We start from the raw sequence: 15,617 nt of genomic DNA, 5'->3' as shown, positions 1-15,617 counted from the left end.
CCATAAAAGAAATGCAAATCAAAACAACATTGAGATTCCATCTCACCCCAGTAAGAGTGTCCTATATCAACAAAACTAACAATAACAATTGTTGGAGGGGATGTGGCCAAAAGGGAACCCTACTTCATTGTTGGTGGGAATGTACACTAATTCAGCCACTCTGGCAAGCAGTATGGAGATTCCTCAGAAGGCTAAATATAGAACTCCCCAATGACCCAGCAGCCCCACTTTTGGGTATCTATCCAAAAGACCACAAACAAAATCACAGTAACGCCTCCAGCACAACAATGTTCATCACAGCACAATTTGTCATAGCGAGAATCTGGAACCAACCCAGATGCCCCTCAGTAGACGAGTGGATCAGGAAAATGTGGTACATATACACAATGGAATTTTATGCCTCTATCAGAAAGAATGACATTGTCCCATTTATAAGGAAATGGAAGGACTTGGAAAAAATTATACTAAGTGAAGTGAGCCAGACCCAAAGAAACATGGACTCTATGGTCTCCCTTATTGGGAATAATTAGTACAGGTTTAGGTAAGTCATAGCAGAGCATCAGAAGGCCCAATAGCTATACCCTTATGAACACCTAAGATGATGCTAAGTGAAATGAACTCCATATTATGGAAACGATTGTTATATCACAGTTGTTACTACTTTCAACGTCCCATCTGTATCTGTAGCTTCTATTATTGATGATGTTCTTGTATCACCTTCCTGTGGTTGTACCTACACTATCTCTGTAATCTTATCTGAGTATATTCGAAACCGTGTATACTGGTATTGGAAGTAGGAAATTGAAAGGGAATACCAAAATTGAGAGACACAGGGTAAAAAAAGACAAACAACTACAAAAGCAATACTTGCAAAACTGTTTGGTGTAAGTGAACTGAACACCTCAGGGGGGGAAAGGTAAGGGGGAGGGGGAGGGGGGTATGAGGGACATGGTAACAAACAGTACAAGAAATGTAACCTCTCTGTACATCAGTTTGATAATAAAAATCTGAAAAAAATAAAAAAAAATAAAAAGATGGGTAAAAATTCAAGCCCCATCACAAATAGAAAAAAAAAAAATTGAAAAATGAATTTGGAGCAATTGCTAAGTTAATCCATTGAACCTCCTTTTCACCCTACAGTGTAAGTACTCTTATTATCTCTGATTTTCAGATGAGGAAATTGGTGTTTAGAATATCATTTAACAAATAAGTAACTTGGGGGACAGCTAATTAGAATAAATATGTCTAGTAGCGTAAATTAGTAAGTTCAGAGACTAGTACATTTATCAGTTAATAATGCTGATTCACAGAGTAATATTTACCATCAAGTTACTCCACTCTACCCCTACCTACCACCAACTGTACTATTTGGGGAAAATAACTCTGAATACATGCCTTGCTGAAAACATGCACCGTCATAGAAAATATTTTTCCTATTTTAATTTATCATTTCTTGGGCAACATGTGGCAAAGTAATTTTGAAGTCCCTTGCAATTTTATTGATGGAGTAAAGCTCTTGTCATATGAAGTTATGATGTGCTTCCCTACCATTTTGGACTTTTCCCCATTATTTTTATGAAATGCAGGTTTTTGTAGAGAGGCGTGTATGTGTGTTTGTGTGTGTGTGTGTGTGTGTGTGTGTGTGTGTGTGTGTGTGTATGCACATGCTGATCCTAGGTCTTGAACTCGGGTCTTGGACACTGTCACTAAGCTTTTTTGCTACTGCTCTTCCACTTGAGCCACATCTCCACTTCTGTCTTATTGGTGATTAATTAGAGATGAAAGTCTCATAGACTTTTCTGCTTGGGCTGGCTTTGAAATCTGATCCTCAATTATCAGCCTCCTGAATAGCTACGATTACAGGTATGATCTACTTCCTCCTGGTGAGAGGCACTTTTGAAGACTAGAACTTTTAGAATCTAATGGAGGCATTGTATCTTCATATATAAGTAGATAAAATTGCATTAGTTTATGTTCTAAAAGTTGTCCTTCCCATCAGGGGACATTCTATGGCCCTACACAAACATGGCAAAAAGTTTGCACCTGTTTTCTGTACTTTTTTCCCTTTCTATCATAGCATAGTTAATGATGGAATAATCATCACGGAATTAAATCAGAGGTGTTTTAATCTGAGAATCATGCTCAACACAAAAAATGCAGGCACTAACATTACAAGAAATGTATCCAGTGCCTAACTTATGAAACTGTAACCTCTCTGTACCTCACTTTGACAATAAATAAGAAAGAAAAAAATAACTTAAAGCAAAAAAAATGCAGACACTAGAAAAAATACTGAAAGCAATCATGACCCCATTGTTCAAAGATAATTGGGATGTCCTTTCAAACTTCCAAAAATCCTCTTAAAATGTACATATTATTTTTAAAAGTAGGATTATGACCTACTCTTTTATAACTTCACCTTTTTGACTTTATAATGTGGCCCTTTTCCTCCAATACTTACCATAAATCTATATGATAATTTACATTGACTGTAATACCTCTGTGTTACATATAGTTCACATCCTGTATTTAGTCCCAGATAACATACAAGGTATTTATGGTTTCACCAAATGTGAACACTGCTACGAGAAGTATAGAAAAAAAACAAACAGGCATTCATACTTATACCTTTTCCTGATCATTTGAGGATTGACTTTATCACAATATATTTGATATCAGAAGTTATTTTTGTGACTTCTTAGATGAGAGGTAAATGGGTAATTTGTAGCCATTTTTACTCACCTCTAATCTGTGCCTGGCGGTTGTGGTGTACATAGATTACATTAGACACTAAAATTACAAAGGTACTTTTGTCAGTAATGAATATGAAATTAAAAAGCTGTGTTTAAACTCTGTCCTAATTGCTCACATTTAAAACAACTGTTGACTGGCTTCTACCTTAAGGGACAGTTTATATTTTAAAACAAGACTGGCAGCTGCTGAAGTGTCTATACTATTAACCACACAGGTTTCTTTGGTTAAGCAATTAAACACGGGCTGCCATGGGGAGCACTACTGAGGGGAAGCACCTGTTTCTTGGCTCTTGCGTTGTATGCTGTGGGTTAAGTTTATTTCTATGATTTGGGCCTTCAGAAGAAAGAGGCAACATGCAGTAGGAACAACTGTCATTTTTAATCTTACTGCTGTAGACAGTGAGATTACTTCCCCCTTCACTACCCCCTAGCATAGAGTACTTGGGGCTCCTTAAGCTAGCAACTTAGACTGACTACTCTAAAACTTTCATCATCAAGAGACAGTCGTACATGTTAAAAAGGAAAAGAATAGATATATGGCCTTTAGGTGATTCGGATACAAAAGTAGATGACAAATAAATAGATTTTAGGTCAGCATATCAGCCACAAAGCTCATGCAGATCACAAACAACTGACACAGAAAATGACAGAGCATTGTCCATCATATGATCAAAGATAAAGGAATGGCTGATGATGAGTATTCTTAGTCATAGTGATTTGTACCACACAGGGAGAAGAAAGATACATAGTTGACAAGTGGCAGTAATGAATTGACAGTGTAGCCCCAGTACCATTTAACAGCTAGCTATTCTACACCTACCCAATTGGCTGCTCAAGCTCTCACCCTACCAAGCAGTCTTGGCCCAGTTCATTGTAATCTCTGCCTTGGTCAGCTTTTCAACTGTCCATCTTCATAATGTTGTCTAGGGTTCTACAACAGAGCCTCACCACATGACTTAAAAATGCCGTTTTTTCCTGCTGACTTTTAAAATAACTGCTGTCTTCTATATACAACATTTTTGTAATAGATTTAGCAAGAACACCAGCTGTTTATAGAAGTAGCTACTACTATATCTGTGAATCTCACAAGACATTTACTTTGATTGTATTATTTAGCTCCTTTTCATAGAGAAAATGGTTTAAAATGGATAGGCTTTCTGATATTCCTTTTATATATTAATTTCTTTCAATGATGCCTACTCCCACTAGCAAGAATCTGATCATTGAATAGTAACACAGAAACTGAACTCACTTTTTCTACTCATCAAAAATTGCAGCTATTCTTCTATTGCTTCTTGTTGAAATCCATCATTTTTTTTTCTATTTTTGGTGTGGGTCTTGGATTGGTTTAGAACTCAGGGCCTGGGTGCTAAACCTGAGATTTTTTGCTCAAGGCTAGTGATTCATTAATTGAGCCATAGCTCCACTTCCATTTTTTTTAATTCTGATGGTTAATTGGGGATAAGAATCTCAAGGATTTCTCTGCCTGGGCTCACTTCAAAGTACCATTCTCAGATCTCAGCCTCCTGGGTAGGTAGATTACAGGTGTGAGCCACTGGCACCTGGCTGCCCCCAATTTTTTTTGCTCAAGGCTAGTGATTCATTAATTGAGCCATAGCTCCACTTCCATTTTTTTTAATTCTGATGGTTAATTGGGGATAAGAATCTCAAGGATTTCTCTGCCTGGGCTCACTTCAAAGTACCATTCTCAGATCTCAGCCTCCTGGGTAGGTAGATTACAGGTGTGAGCCACTGGCACCTGGCTGCCCCCAATTTTTTCAGCCTGCACCCAAATCTAACACTCAATGGATATTTTTGTTCTCTATTCTGAACCTCTATTGTGCTTAGAATATGATAGAGACAACTAGATTCCTTGGTTTTGGTACATTCATCTTCTCAAACTAATAATGTATAAGGTGCCTGCTCTGATACCTTGCAGATAGATAACGCAGTAACAATTTTAGGTAGATGGATGCACAAAAGGAAGTACTGCCTTGTGCTAATGACAAAAATATATTTCCTCCATAAGCAGCATATCTGAAGGTGAATTTAACGATCAGTTTCTGATTCGTTGCTAATGATTAGATGGTTTCTTAACCAATAGATAATATTATGTAAGAAACTATTATGTATAAATCACTATATTAAATACCTTTTGAAACTCCTCACACTATGTAGTTTCTGCAGGCTTGCTCTTCAGTGTAAATTTCATTTATATAATTTCCATGAGATCCTTTTCCACTGTTGTCTAACATTCTTTTATATTTATGGTGTTAACATTTTCTATATTTTCCATATCTGCAGGCATTGTCATTAGACTTTCAACTTCATAGACAATTTGTCCAATAAAAAAGCAAACATAATGTGTGGCTAATGAACAGATCCAAGGACATTGAAAAAAAATCTGTTCACTAGCTTTAACATTTGAATCCAATCAATAATAAGGTCCCTGGCAGTTACAATACTGAACCTTATAGTGATTTCATTTTTTTCCTATGTCATATTTTCTGAAACCATTTGAAATATTCAAGTTATCAATTATGTAAATGTTAGCCATTTAAAATCCCAAGAATCTGGTTGTACATTATAAAAATACTATGTTTGATAGTTAAAAGTAAGCATTGTACAGTTTCTGCATTTGTAGCTTAATATGGATTAAGTTTTTAATGCCTTGAAGTAATATTATGCCATGTGATTTTACTTTTATCACATATTTCAATCTTCCTAAAGTTACTATAATTGAGTTTGTTTGATAATGTACCTTTATATTAGTACAAGAGTTGATAGTTTACAAAATATGAAGTTCATAATAGAGATAGAGAACAGAGTTACTACCTGGCAGGGAGGATAAGAAGAAAGTGAAATATAGTAATGTGATTTAATCACACTACTGTAGTTTTGTAGAATATAATTTGTTTTTCCCCTAGCACAGCAGAGTTTGATGCTGATAACAAGCTACTGAATTAATAAATCCATTGCAACTATTGAGACTTTTCCTTTAATAACATAACAAATGCTGAGCATTAAGTAAAGGAAAGGCATTCTTTGTACAGATCTTACTTCCAGCAGGTCTACAACCCTAAGCATAGGAAAAATATCAGCATCATATGTTCAGCAATATCAATGAGAAAATAATTTGTGCACCTCAATTAGAATACTGTATTTTCCACACAAAACCATGCTGTTTCCTGGAATGCATTTGCTTATTTTCCAATTGGAAAGCCATTTAGGAGTCTATTTTGTTATCATTATATGTACTTAACTCCAATTACAGTTAATGGGAGTTGTGTAACTATAGTCACAGTAGCCTCTGAACTATTTTAACATTATTGCTTTCCATTACCATCATCATTAAAATAACTTTCATCTCTTTTGCCAACTTGAACTACCACAGTACCCTTGGTTTCTGTTTTCTTTGCAGGGATTTATTTGCATGTAGTGAAGGATATAGATTACACAACATGGCCAGTTTCTAGGCTTAAACACATTACAATGGCACTGAGAATAGAATAGAGCTTGGACTATTTAATTGTTAAGTGGAGGTAATTGATTGGCTCTTATCCACAGCATGCTATATATACAATTCCACTGAAATAAAACAGTTCAATATAGCTTAATACTTATGGTTCCTAGGAGATAAGAAAATTGTATAACCCATTTTAAAACATAAAAAATAAAGATTTACAAACTAGAAATCAACATATACACTTCATTCTAGTTATTTAGGTTTTTGTTAATAATTATTTATTGTCAAAGTGATGTACAGAGGGGTTACAGTTTCATATGTAAGGCCATGGGTACATTTCTGGTACTATTTGTTACCTCCTCCCTCATTCCCCACCTCCCTCCTCCCCATTCCCCCTGTGAGTTGTTCAGTTGGTTTACACCAAATGGTTTTGCAAGTATTTCTTTTAGAGTCCTTTGTCTTATTTATCTGTTGTCTCTCGATTTTGATATTCCCTTTCACTTTCCTAGTTCTAATGCCAGTATATACAGTATCCAGGGTACTCAGATGAGATACAGTGATAGCACAGGGACAACTGCAGGAAGGTGATAAAAGAGAATCGTCAACAAAAGAAGCTATGGTTTCACATGGCATGTTGAAAGTAATTACAACAGTGATATAACAGTCGTTTCCATAACATGGAGTTCATTTCAATTAGCATTATCTTATGTGTTCATAAGGGCATAGATATTGGACTCTTGTGATCATCTGCTGTGACTAGTCTAAACCTGTGCTAATTATTCCCTATGAGGGAAACCATAGAGTCCATGTTTCTTTGGGTCTGGTTCACTTCACTTAGTATAATGTTTTCCAACTCCTTCCATTTCCTTACGAATGGGGCAATGTCATTCTTTCAATTTCATTGAAGAGATAGAGGAAATATTGGTGTCAGTTCTGTTTTGAAGGCCTTGTAGAATTCTGCTTTGAATCCATCTAGACCTGGGCTTTTCTGGGATGGGAGATCTGTTATTGCAGTTTCTATTTCAATGCTGGATATGGGTCTGTTTAGAAGGTTTAAATCTTCATGGTTAAGTTTGGGGATATCAATGTTTGCTACCAAATCGTCCATTTCTTCCACGTTCTCTAATTTGTTAGCATAAAAATTTGCAAAATAGTCCCTTGTTGTGCTCTGAATTTTGGTTGATTGTATTGTTTTTTTATCTTTCTCCATAGATTCTAGGGAATCTTCAGTTCCTGAGATTCGATCCGTGGCTTCATCTATTCTGCTCTATAGGCTAGCTACTTGATTTTGAATCTCCCTTCCTTCTGACTGGTCTTTCTTGAAGGCTTCCATGTCTTTGCTATAATTGTTTCTGAGGTCCTGTATGGATTTCTTTTCTTAATTAATTTGGTTCTGAGTACTGTCTCTCAAGTCTTTTAGCTGGGTAGCTATCTTTTCATTGGACTCTTGAAGTTCATTTATCTTTCTATTTGGGGAGGCTACGAATTCCTCTATTATTTTATGGCTGGATTGATGTATTAATCTTTGGGTCATCTCCTCACTCTCCACAATAGTTGTCGGAAGACATTTAAACTCTTCATTTAACATTTTTATCAGTAGAGTTTGTAGAGCATTTTGAGTGTTTTCTTCCAGGTCTTTGATTGACTGCTCTGCTTCCTGCTTGTTTTGAGTGGGAGATGAGATTCCGCCTATTTGGATTGGAAATGCCAATCTCCAAACACCTGTGAGCACAGTTTAAACCCCAAAGCAGACCTTAACAAGCACTGTTGTATAAATCTTAGAAGTTCAAATTCGTATACAGATACCTTCTCTCTCAGAGGTGAGGGGAGGGAGCAAGGAAGAATAGAAGGAAGGGAGTAAGGAAGCAAGGAAGGAAGGAAGGAAGCACGGAAGGCAGGCAGGCAGGCAGGAAGGAAGGATAGAAGGAAGGAAGGAAGGAAAAAGAAAGGGCATGAAGTTAATAACTTTTATGGCAGTAGGAACAGGCTAGACTTCAGTTTGAGCTGGATAGCATGAAAAATAATGTTAAAGCTGGGTTGTATACTTTGATTATCTTTGAGTGAAAAATTGAATGTTGATTTCATTTTTGCCACATTTACTCCATAGCATATACATTTTGATATAAGTATCATTCTCTTTAACTTCATTCTTTGACCAAATCCATTCATAATATCAGAATCTGTTGCCTTCCTGCTGGGTCTATTTAAAAAACAACTCGCTGGTGAACAAGGCTATATATTCACATGTGCTTACAATGAGCTGTGGTGAATTTGAATGGTAAATTTTTGGAATTGGCATCCCAGACATAATGCTGCATGAGATCTCATGTTTCTAAGCTATATAGATATTGCATTGTTTGGGCTAATGAATTCTTATACCATGAGGAAATATTAGACCTGGAATTTCTTATTTACTATGATGTGCTAGTCCATTATGTGGGAAAACTGAAGCAGAGAACGAATATAACAAATCATGTCTTCTTTCCTGCAGAGAAATAGTTTCACAGTCATCAGTAAGTCTACCCCCATAGAAAACTTCTCCCCACCAGCATACCTTTTTGTCCCTTTCATTTCCAAAATCCTAACAGGAAAATTACAAAGGGATGCCAATACTTATTAACAAAGCCCTACATATCATAGATGTATGGTATTTTTTTGAGGGTTTAAGTCTTTTTATTTTTATTTTTTTTAATTTTTTTTCAAATTTTTATTATCAAACTAATGTACAGAGAGGTTACAGTTTCATACGTTAGGCATTGGATACATTTCGATGTATGGTATTTTTAATTATTATTTTTGTTGTTCATTTTTTGTGGGAATTTTTGGCTATGCTAGGATCTTGCAATTGCTGAGCATGCCCTGTACCACCATGCCCACAGCCCTTTTTGTTTCCACTGTTTTTCAAATAGGGTGTCTTCTCCTCCACCCCCTGCTCACCCTAATCTGGCCTAGACCATGATCCTTCTTATTACTTCCTGCATAGCTAAGGTGACAAGTACAGGCCACTATGCCTAGTTTTTTATTGGTTGAGATGAAGTCTTATTTTCCCTGGCTAGTTTTGAAATATAATCTTACGGATCTCCAACTTTTTAGTAGCTAGGATTATGGGCATTAGCCACAATATCCAGTAAATACATGAGTTATAAATTGCTGATAGTTTGCCCTCTAAATTATAGCAGTACCCTTAGTGTTGGGAGAATGAGAAAATGAATTTGAATCCTAGTTGATCTTGTGGAATCTCAAGAATCTCAACTATCAAATTGTATCACATAAATGCCCACTTCCTCTACTTGTATAGAATTAAAGGAATGAAATCATTCTTACAATAACCTAAATTACTGTTACCACAGACAGCAATAATATCTAGTACTTGTTTTCAGATAAATGAAGGCTAACTTATGAGGACTATTAGTATTTAGTAACATAAACAGAAAAGGTTGTATTTTAAACTACTCATCAGATGATTTTACAATTTGTAATTCAAAAAAGATAGGACTCTAAGCAAGAAAAGATGTTATCACAAGATTGGTAGCCATTAAAAGGTGAAGACAGATGGAAAGATACATATGTGTGTATATATACATATGTATAGATTTGTATATGCTTTATGAGAACCTCAGAATTCCACTTATGGCTTGATCCATACATGTTTAGAATATAAATATATGTATTTTATAACTAAATTTGTTTTAACATATGTAATTGAAAATAAATAAAAAGATGGAGATCGGTAATTGTTGCCATTGTTTCTAAAAGCATTTATTTTCATAAACAAGGTATGGGTTGACATTTTGAAAATGTAAGTGGTGACCTTTTCAGAAACTCTTTTCCACATAATTATCTCATTAACTTAGAGACCTATTAGGCATACAAAAGAAAAATGTGTTGCAAGATGATGTGAATGATTGTCACCACTTGCCATTTAAAGCTGTAAAAGCTGCTGTTTGGGAGGTAGAATAAATGCTATATAGGAAGGCAGTGGCATTCTTGGAGAGAAGGCATGGATGACTGTTGACTTAGCATGTAGGACACACCCTGTCCAAAACACAAGCCTAAGACAGTCGTGGGACTTTGGGGTTTCTTCCCATGACAGGTAACTTTTTAAATTGCATGTTTAAATGCCAGAAGTATAAAAGGAGCCATTGTACTGTAATGTCATTTGTAAATGTTTTCTAAGACATTCCAAATCAATTTTTATGCAAACTAGGAACATCTAAGTAATAATTCTTTTATCCAAGAACATTATCTCCACATTTTTGGCTGAATTGTGATCCATATCACAGACTAAATAATAGACTTTTTAATGATATCTTCAGAAGGATACACAAATAATCCATCACTCTTGATATATCTTCAAGTACAGAAAATGCCTTCTTGCTTTTTTACCTCTCAGTGGTATTTATTGCATTTCAAGCTCTCGGTAGACCTTTTTAAAATTTTATTGTACAGGGGGTTATAGTTACATAGGTAAGGTCATGAATACATTTCTTTTTGAACAGTGTTATCCCTTTCCTTGTTGGGTTGGCTCTGTACTCATAAGATGGTGTTAATGAAGCCAAGGTCAGGGGAAACAGTTTGTTCGCTCTGTGTATTGACCACAGACTACCCATAATCAATCAAGAGATGCTAGCACAGATACGCAATGCACCATAACAAACCTCAGAACTTCTCAAGCCATCCTCCCCATGTGCAGGCAAGATGTGTTTCTTGAGTATCGTCATCTTAGAAAGAAGACTAAGAAGGCCCCAACATATAACCACCGCACCAAACAGGCCTGACACTTAGGCATTAACTTTGCTTTATAATCCCCCATCATACCATTGATTTGCTGTGTAACCTTCATCACTAAAGCAGAGATAATAGGATGGAATGAAATGGGCTTACCTCCCAGGGATGCTGTGTGAATTAGCAAATTAACGAGTGTAAAATGTTAGCATTTATGTAAGTGCTGGTGGTGGTTATTATTTCTAGGGACCTACTCTCATTTGAGATAGAGAATCCAAGTACATAATGGTTTAGTCAGAAATGGATTTTCACCATCAATTGCACTTAAGCTGAGCATAAAACAGAGTTGATAATAATATAGTAGTTACTGTCGCAGTGCAGAGCTGTAAACCTTTTCCTATTAAAGCAAAACTATTTTCAGCAACTTCCAATGCTTTTAAACTTTGCTTTCCAAGTTTTGTGGCAATGGTTATCTCTGCAGTGATTATTCTTCCTGTGACGGATGGGGCCTGTTGTAGGTCCCACTCATTATTCATTCCCATAATGATTACATAATGTATTGAATTTGTTTGCATCATACAATCAGGCAAACTGGATAGTTGCTTTGATTGCCACATTATGCAATCATTGTAAAAAATAAAATAAAAACTCTTTTCTGCTTTGCCCACATTCATGTCCTCTAGAGGTAGCCAACATACAAATTGAAAACTCACAGGGAATTGAAGTGCTTTCCAACAAAAGGCACTGAACATAGATCCTTTCAATTTAACATCTTTACCAAGGAATTTTGTTGTCGCCTGCTATTTCCAAGGGGACTGTATTTGAGAGAGTTCTTCTATTGCTTTTATCACTCTGACTTTGCTTACCAAGAAAAGTCATTTGTTGCTGATTGCAGAACTCTTGACTTCAGCCAGTCAGCTACAATATGAACTCCTCAGATCTGGGCTCCTTGCTGCTTATTTACATATTCATTTGAAGTGATTTTTCAGACTGTTTGAAAACCGCATTTGACCTGCAATAGCCAAGATCTGAAGCTCACTGTGTTTTTTGGTTCCTTTTCTTTTTGTCTTATAGATAACAGACGAGCACCTTTGGAAAGGTCACGCTCTCGCCACAACGGAGGAGCCATGTCATCTAAGTGATTGCTGATACCAAAGAATATGAAAATATTTAAGTAAACAAAATCAGACATTTTGAGAACAAAACCTTCACTCAAGAGTTGGAGTGGACTAAGTACATTCCTGCAAAGTCAACCCAAGCTGGATAAAGTAATGTGTGTTTGTAAACCCACTGCAGGACTCCTCCCCCAATTTTCCTAATTAAAACACAACTGTCACACTTATAATGTGACTTTAAGGTCACGCTTAAACGTAAAGCTGTATTACTTGTCATGCTGTGTGACCTGACTCTGAAGAGGAAACTATTCAAAATTGAGGAGTTCTAAGGCGTTCACAAACATTCTGTTGCAAAATTTAAATCTGATATGGCTAGGTCATGCCCCGCCTCCCAAAAAAAAGAAAAAGAATAAGAAGCAAGAGAACAAAATAAATAGAATTATTTAGTATCTGCTTCCAACTCTCATTATGTATATAAAAGGAAAAGGTCAAGAAAGATATTCATGTTAATGGTTTGGAAAGGGGCTCATATTGAACACCATTTGGGGAGTTCAGCAAAAGTACTGTTCCACCCCAGCCAAGTTATTTAAAATCTTATCACAAGTGAAAGATGATGGATTCATCTACTTTCTCTGAAATTAAACTTATCACTAGTCTAGCTTTTCAGCATGATATTGCAGGCATTTATCATTACTAAAAATTAAAACAAAGTTTAACAGAATTAGTTAAAATGATTTAAACTTGATTTAAAGAAGTATTTTCTAATTATGCATAGATATCTACTTTATACTAATACTTTATATGGATATTTTTAAGAAAAAATCCCTACATTTTAATGTTTATGTTAGAGATGAACCTGAAAATTCTAATACCTTTATTTAGATTTTAAAGGAAAATACTGATTCCTGTTTTGTGGTGGGTTTTCTCTCTCTCTATTCTTTCTCCCTTGACCTCCTTGAAGACAGGGGAGAGCATTCTATAAGACTTGAGAGGAATGATATTTCTTTCCAAAGGAGGTAATAGAAACTATCTAAAAGGTCAATTGTTTTTTCCCCTTTTTACTCTCCTTGCCTACTTTAGTTGTCTGAAGAAAAAATTCTATGTATGTATGTATATATGTGTGCATATATTTATATCTCTCAATATATCTCTGCAGTAATTCCATATTCCAGTAACAAGTGAATTTCTCAATCATCATCACATTTACTTACTTTCTTTTAACAAATTTAACAATGTTGCTAGAACAACTTTCAGAAGGAAAACAAGTTCAATATTTTTAAATATATGAGAGAGTTAAAGTTTTACTTAACATGTCTATTAGTTTAAAATGAGTGTTGAAATAATTGCTATAAGTTCTCTAGAGTATAATTTTAAGACTAATTCATGCATATTATTGTGATTACTGTAAGATTTTTGTATGTATATTTCTTATGTAGAAAATACTATTTTTACTTCTCAAACATTTGCACCCAAAAACAATGGCTGACTTAAAAATTCACCAGCTGAGTGGGCTGGGAATATGGCCTAGTGGCAAGAGTGCTTGCCTCCTACACATGAAGCTCTCGGTTCCATTCCCAAGCACCACATATATGGAAAGTGGCCAGAAGGGGCGCTGTGGCTCAGGTGGCAGAGTGCTAGCCTTGAGCGGGAAGAAGCCAGGGACAGTGCTCAGGCCCTGAGTCCAAGGCCCAGGACTGGCAAAAAATAAAAAAATAAAAAAAAATTCACCAGCTGAGATAATGTAAACAAGTGACCACTAGTTCTGATTCCTAACTCTGGAGCTGTTACAAATAGAGAAATCAAATCATACCATTATCTCAGATTTTTCCTATCTAAAACATACATGGGCATGCTTGCATGTACACATGCACACAGACACACAATCATGTTTAAGGACCTATCAATTTTGTCCACAATTTTACTAACAACTTCCACAGAGGTTAGGTTCTACTATTTTATTTAAATACCTATTGCATTTTGAATTTACAAAGTCTTTTATGAAGTCTGTGATATTTTATAATTAAGGCTCTTGATAGTTTTTCAGGTTATAGAAAACTGTCTCAAATTGGGGATATTTGCCATGCCATATTATCAAGCTGGTCAAGGTAGATATACTGTTGTTTATCACCTTTTCCAGAAGTGAACTTGCCTTATTTTGTAGCTTGTGAAGAAGAATGAATGGAGCACTATTATCGATAAATCATGCATTTGTATTTCAAACAATTCCACATGCTTTCCACAAATATCAAAAGCCTTTCAGAGCCTAATTAAATTAAACCTTTTGCTCACTTGTTTTAAAATCATCCTATTCTAATTACATGCAGTTCTGTTTTACATTGAAAATTATCACCCATATTTGGCATAGGACTAAATCTTGTTTTACTGCCACACATGAGAGTACCATTTATGCAAATTTTCATCGTCCCTACAGAGGGATTGCATGTGATTTCTTTCTTGTCTTGTCCAGTTGCTGGAGGCTATGACCATTTCTTGGCTTATGGCCACATTTCCCTTTGTTTTTCTTTGTGTTACTTTGTGTTTCTTATTTTGAACCTTCTGCCCTTCTCTAAATATGTTTGTGGTAATATATACATGATATATAATGCTATCTAAATTATTTTAGAATAATATTGCCATCTCAAGATTTCTGATACTATTATATCTGTACGACCTTTTTTTCCCCAAATACAATAACATACGAGTTCTCTTTTTGGAAGCCACCCTCAACTCAAAATAATCTGCCCTCTGGCCTCCCCAGGTCTGGGTCTGACCCATATGTAAGATATGTTCATCCTAAACCGATATTCTCCAGTCTCAACCCATTATATCTTCCACTCTATGTATGAAATCTCATCCAAGTATAGTAGTTCCAAAGTTCATCATGTAGATCATCTAAATCAAGTATAAGTAAAACTGTGTATCATTATTTCTGGGACAATATACTTCTCCACTTATGAACTAACCAGTAAAAGAAGGAAAAGAAAATGTTTTCTTCCAAAATAATGAGAGTGGGCCAAGCATGGAATAATGATGAGACATTTGTATTTCAAAAGGGAGAGAATGTAAATAAGAAAAGAGTCAGCTGACACAATCACTTTAAAAATTAGCTAAACAAATTCTTCATGAACTTCAAGGCCTGGCAAGAGTTCTCTGTGTCTCGGGAGTCTAACTTTTGGATCTGCAGATCTTTCCTCTTGGATAGTGGACTGGGCCTCTGCCTTTGCATCCTCACTACTGCCCTTGGGCTGATTGTTTATCTTGAAGGGTAACATGTTTGCTGATCACAAGTTAAATCAGTCTGCTTTCTGCCTGTAGAATATAGGTAGACTGATAGCATGGTCTTTTTATTATTATTTTTTCCAGTCCTGAGGCTTGAACACAGGGCCTGGGTGCTGTCCCTTAGCCTCTTTGAGCTCAAAGCTAGCACTCCACTACTTGAGCCTCAGTCCCCCGAGCTTGGTCTTATTTTGCCCAAATTCCATTTCAGGCAAAGATGGGAATATTTTTATTGATAAAAATAGTATAAAAAAACCCTAATGGGTTTTGAGTCACATGTTT

At 35.8% G+C, this 15,617-nt stretch overlaps 1 protein-coding gene across 1 annotated transcript in view; it reads left to right on the top strand.

The window, feature by feature from the left end:
- Positions 1 to 13,551, top strand: part of Diaph2 (diaphanous related formin 2) — an 826,225-nt gene extending 812,674 nt beyond the window's left edge. Inside the window, exon 29 of the mRNA XM_048336944.1 lies at positions 12,019 to 13,551. Within this exon, the coding sequence (XP_048192901.1) occupies positions 12,019 to 12,086 (68 nt within the window). The 3' untranslated portion in view covers positions 12,087 to 13,551. The remainder of the gene's footprint in view (positions 1 to 12,018) is intronic.
- Positions 13,552 to 15,617: the final 2,066 nt, after the last annotated feature.

Source organism: Perognathus longimembris, chromosome 28 (genome assembly GCF_023159225.1).
Source record: "Perognathus longimembris pacificus isolate PPM17 chromosome 28, ASM2315922v1, whole genome shotgun sequence".
NCBI classification, from domain to species: domain Eukaryota; kingdom Metazoa; phylum Chordata; class Mammalia; order Rodentia; family Heteromyidae; genus Perognathus; species Perognathus longimembris.
This window is presented reverse-complemented; position numbering and strand designations above follow the sequence as displayed.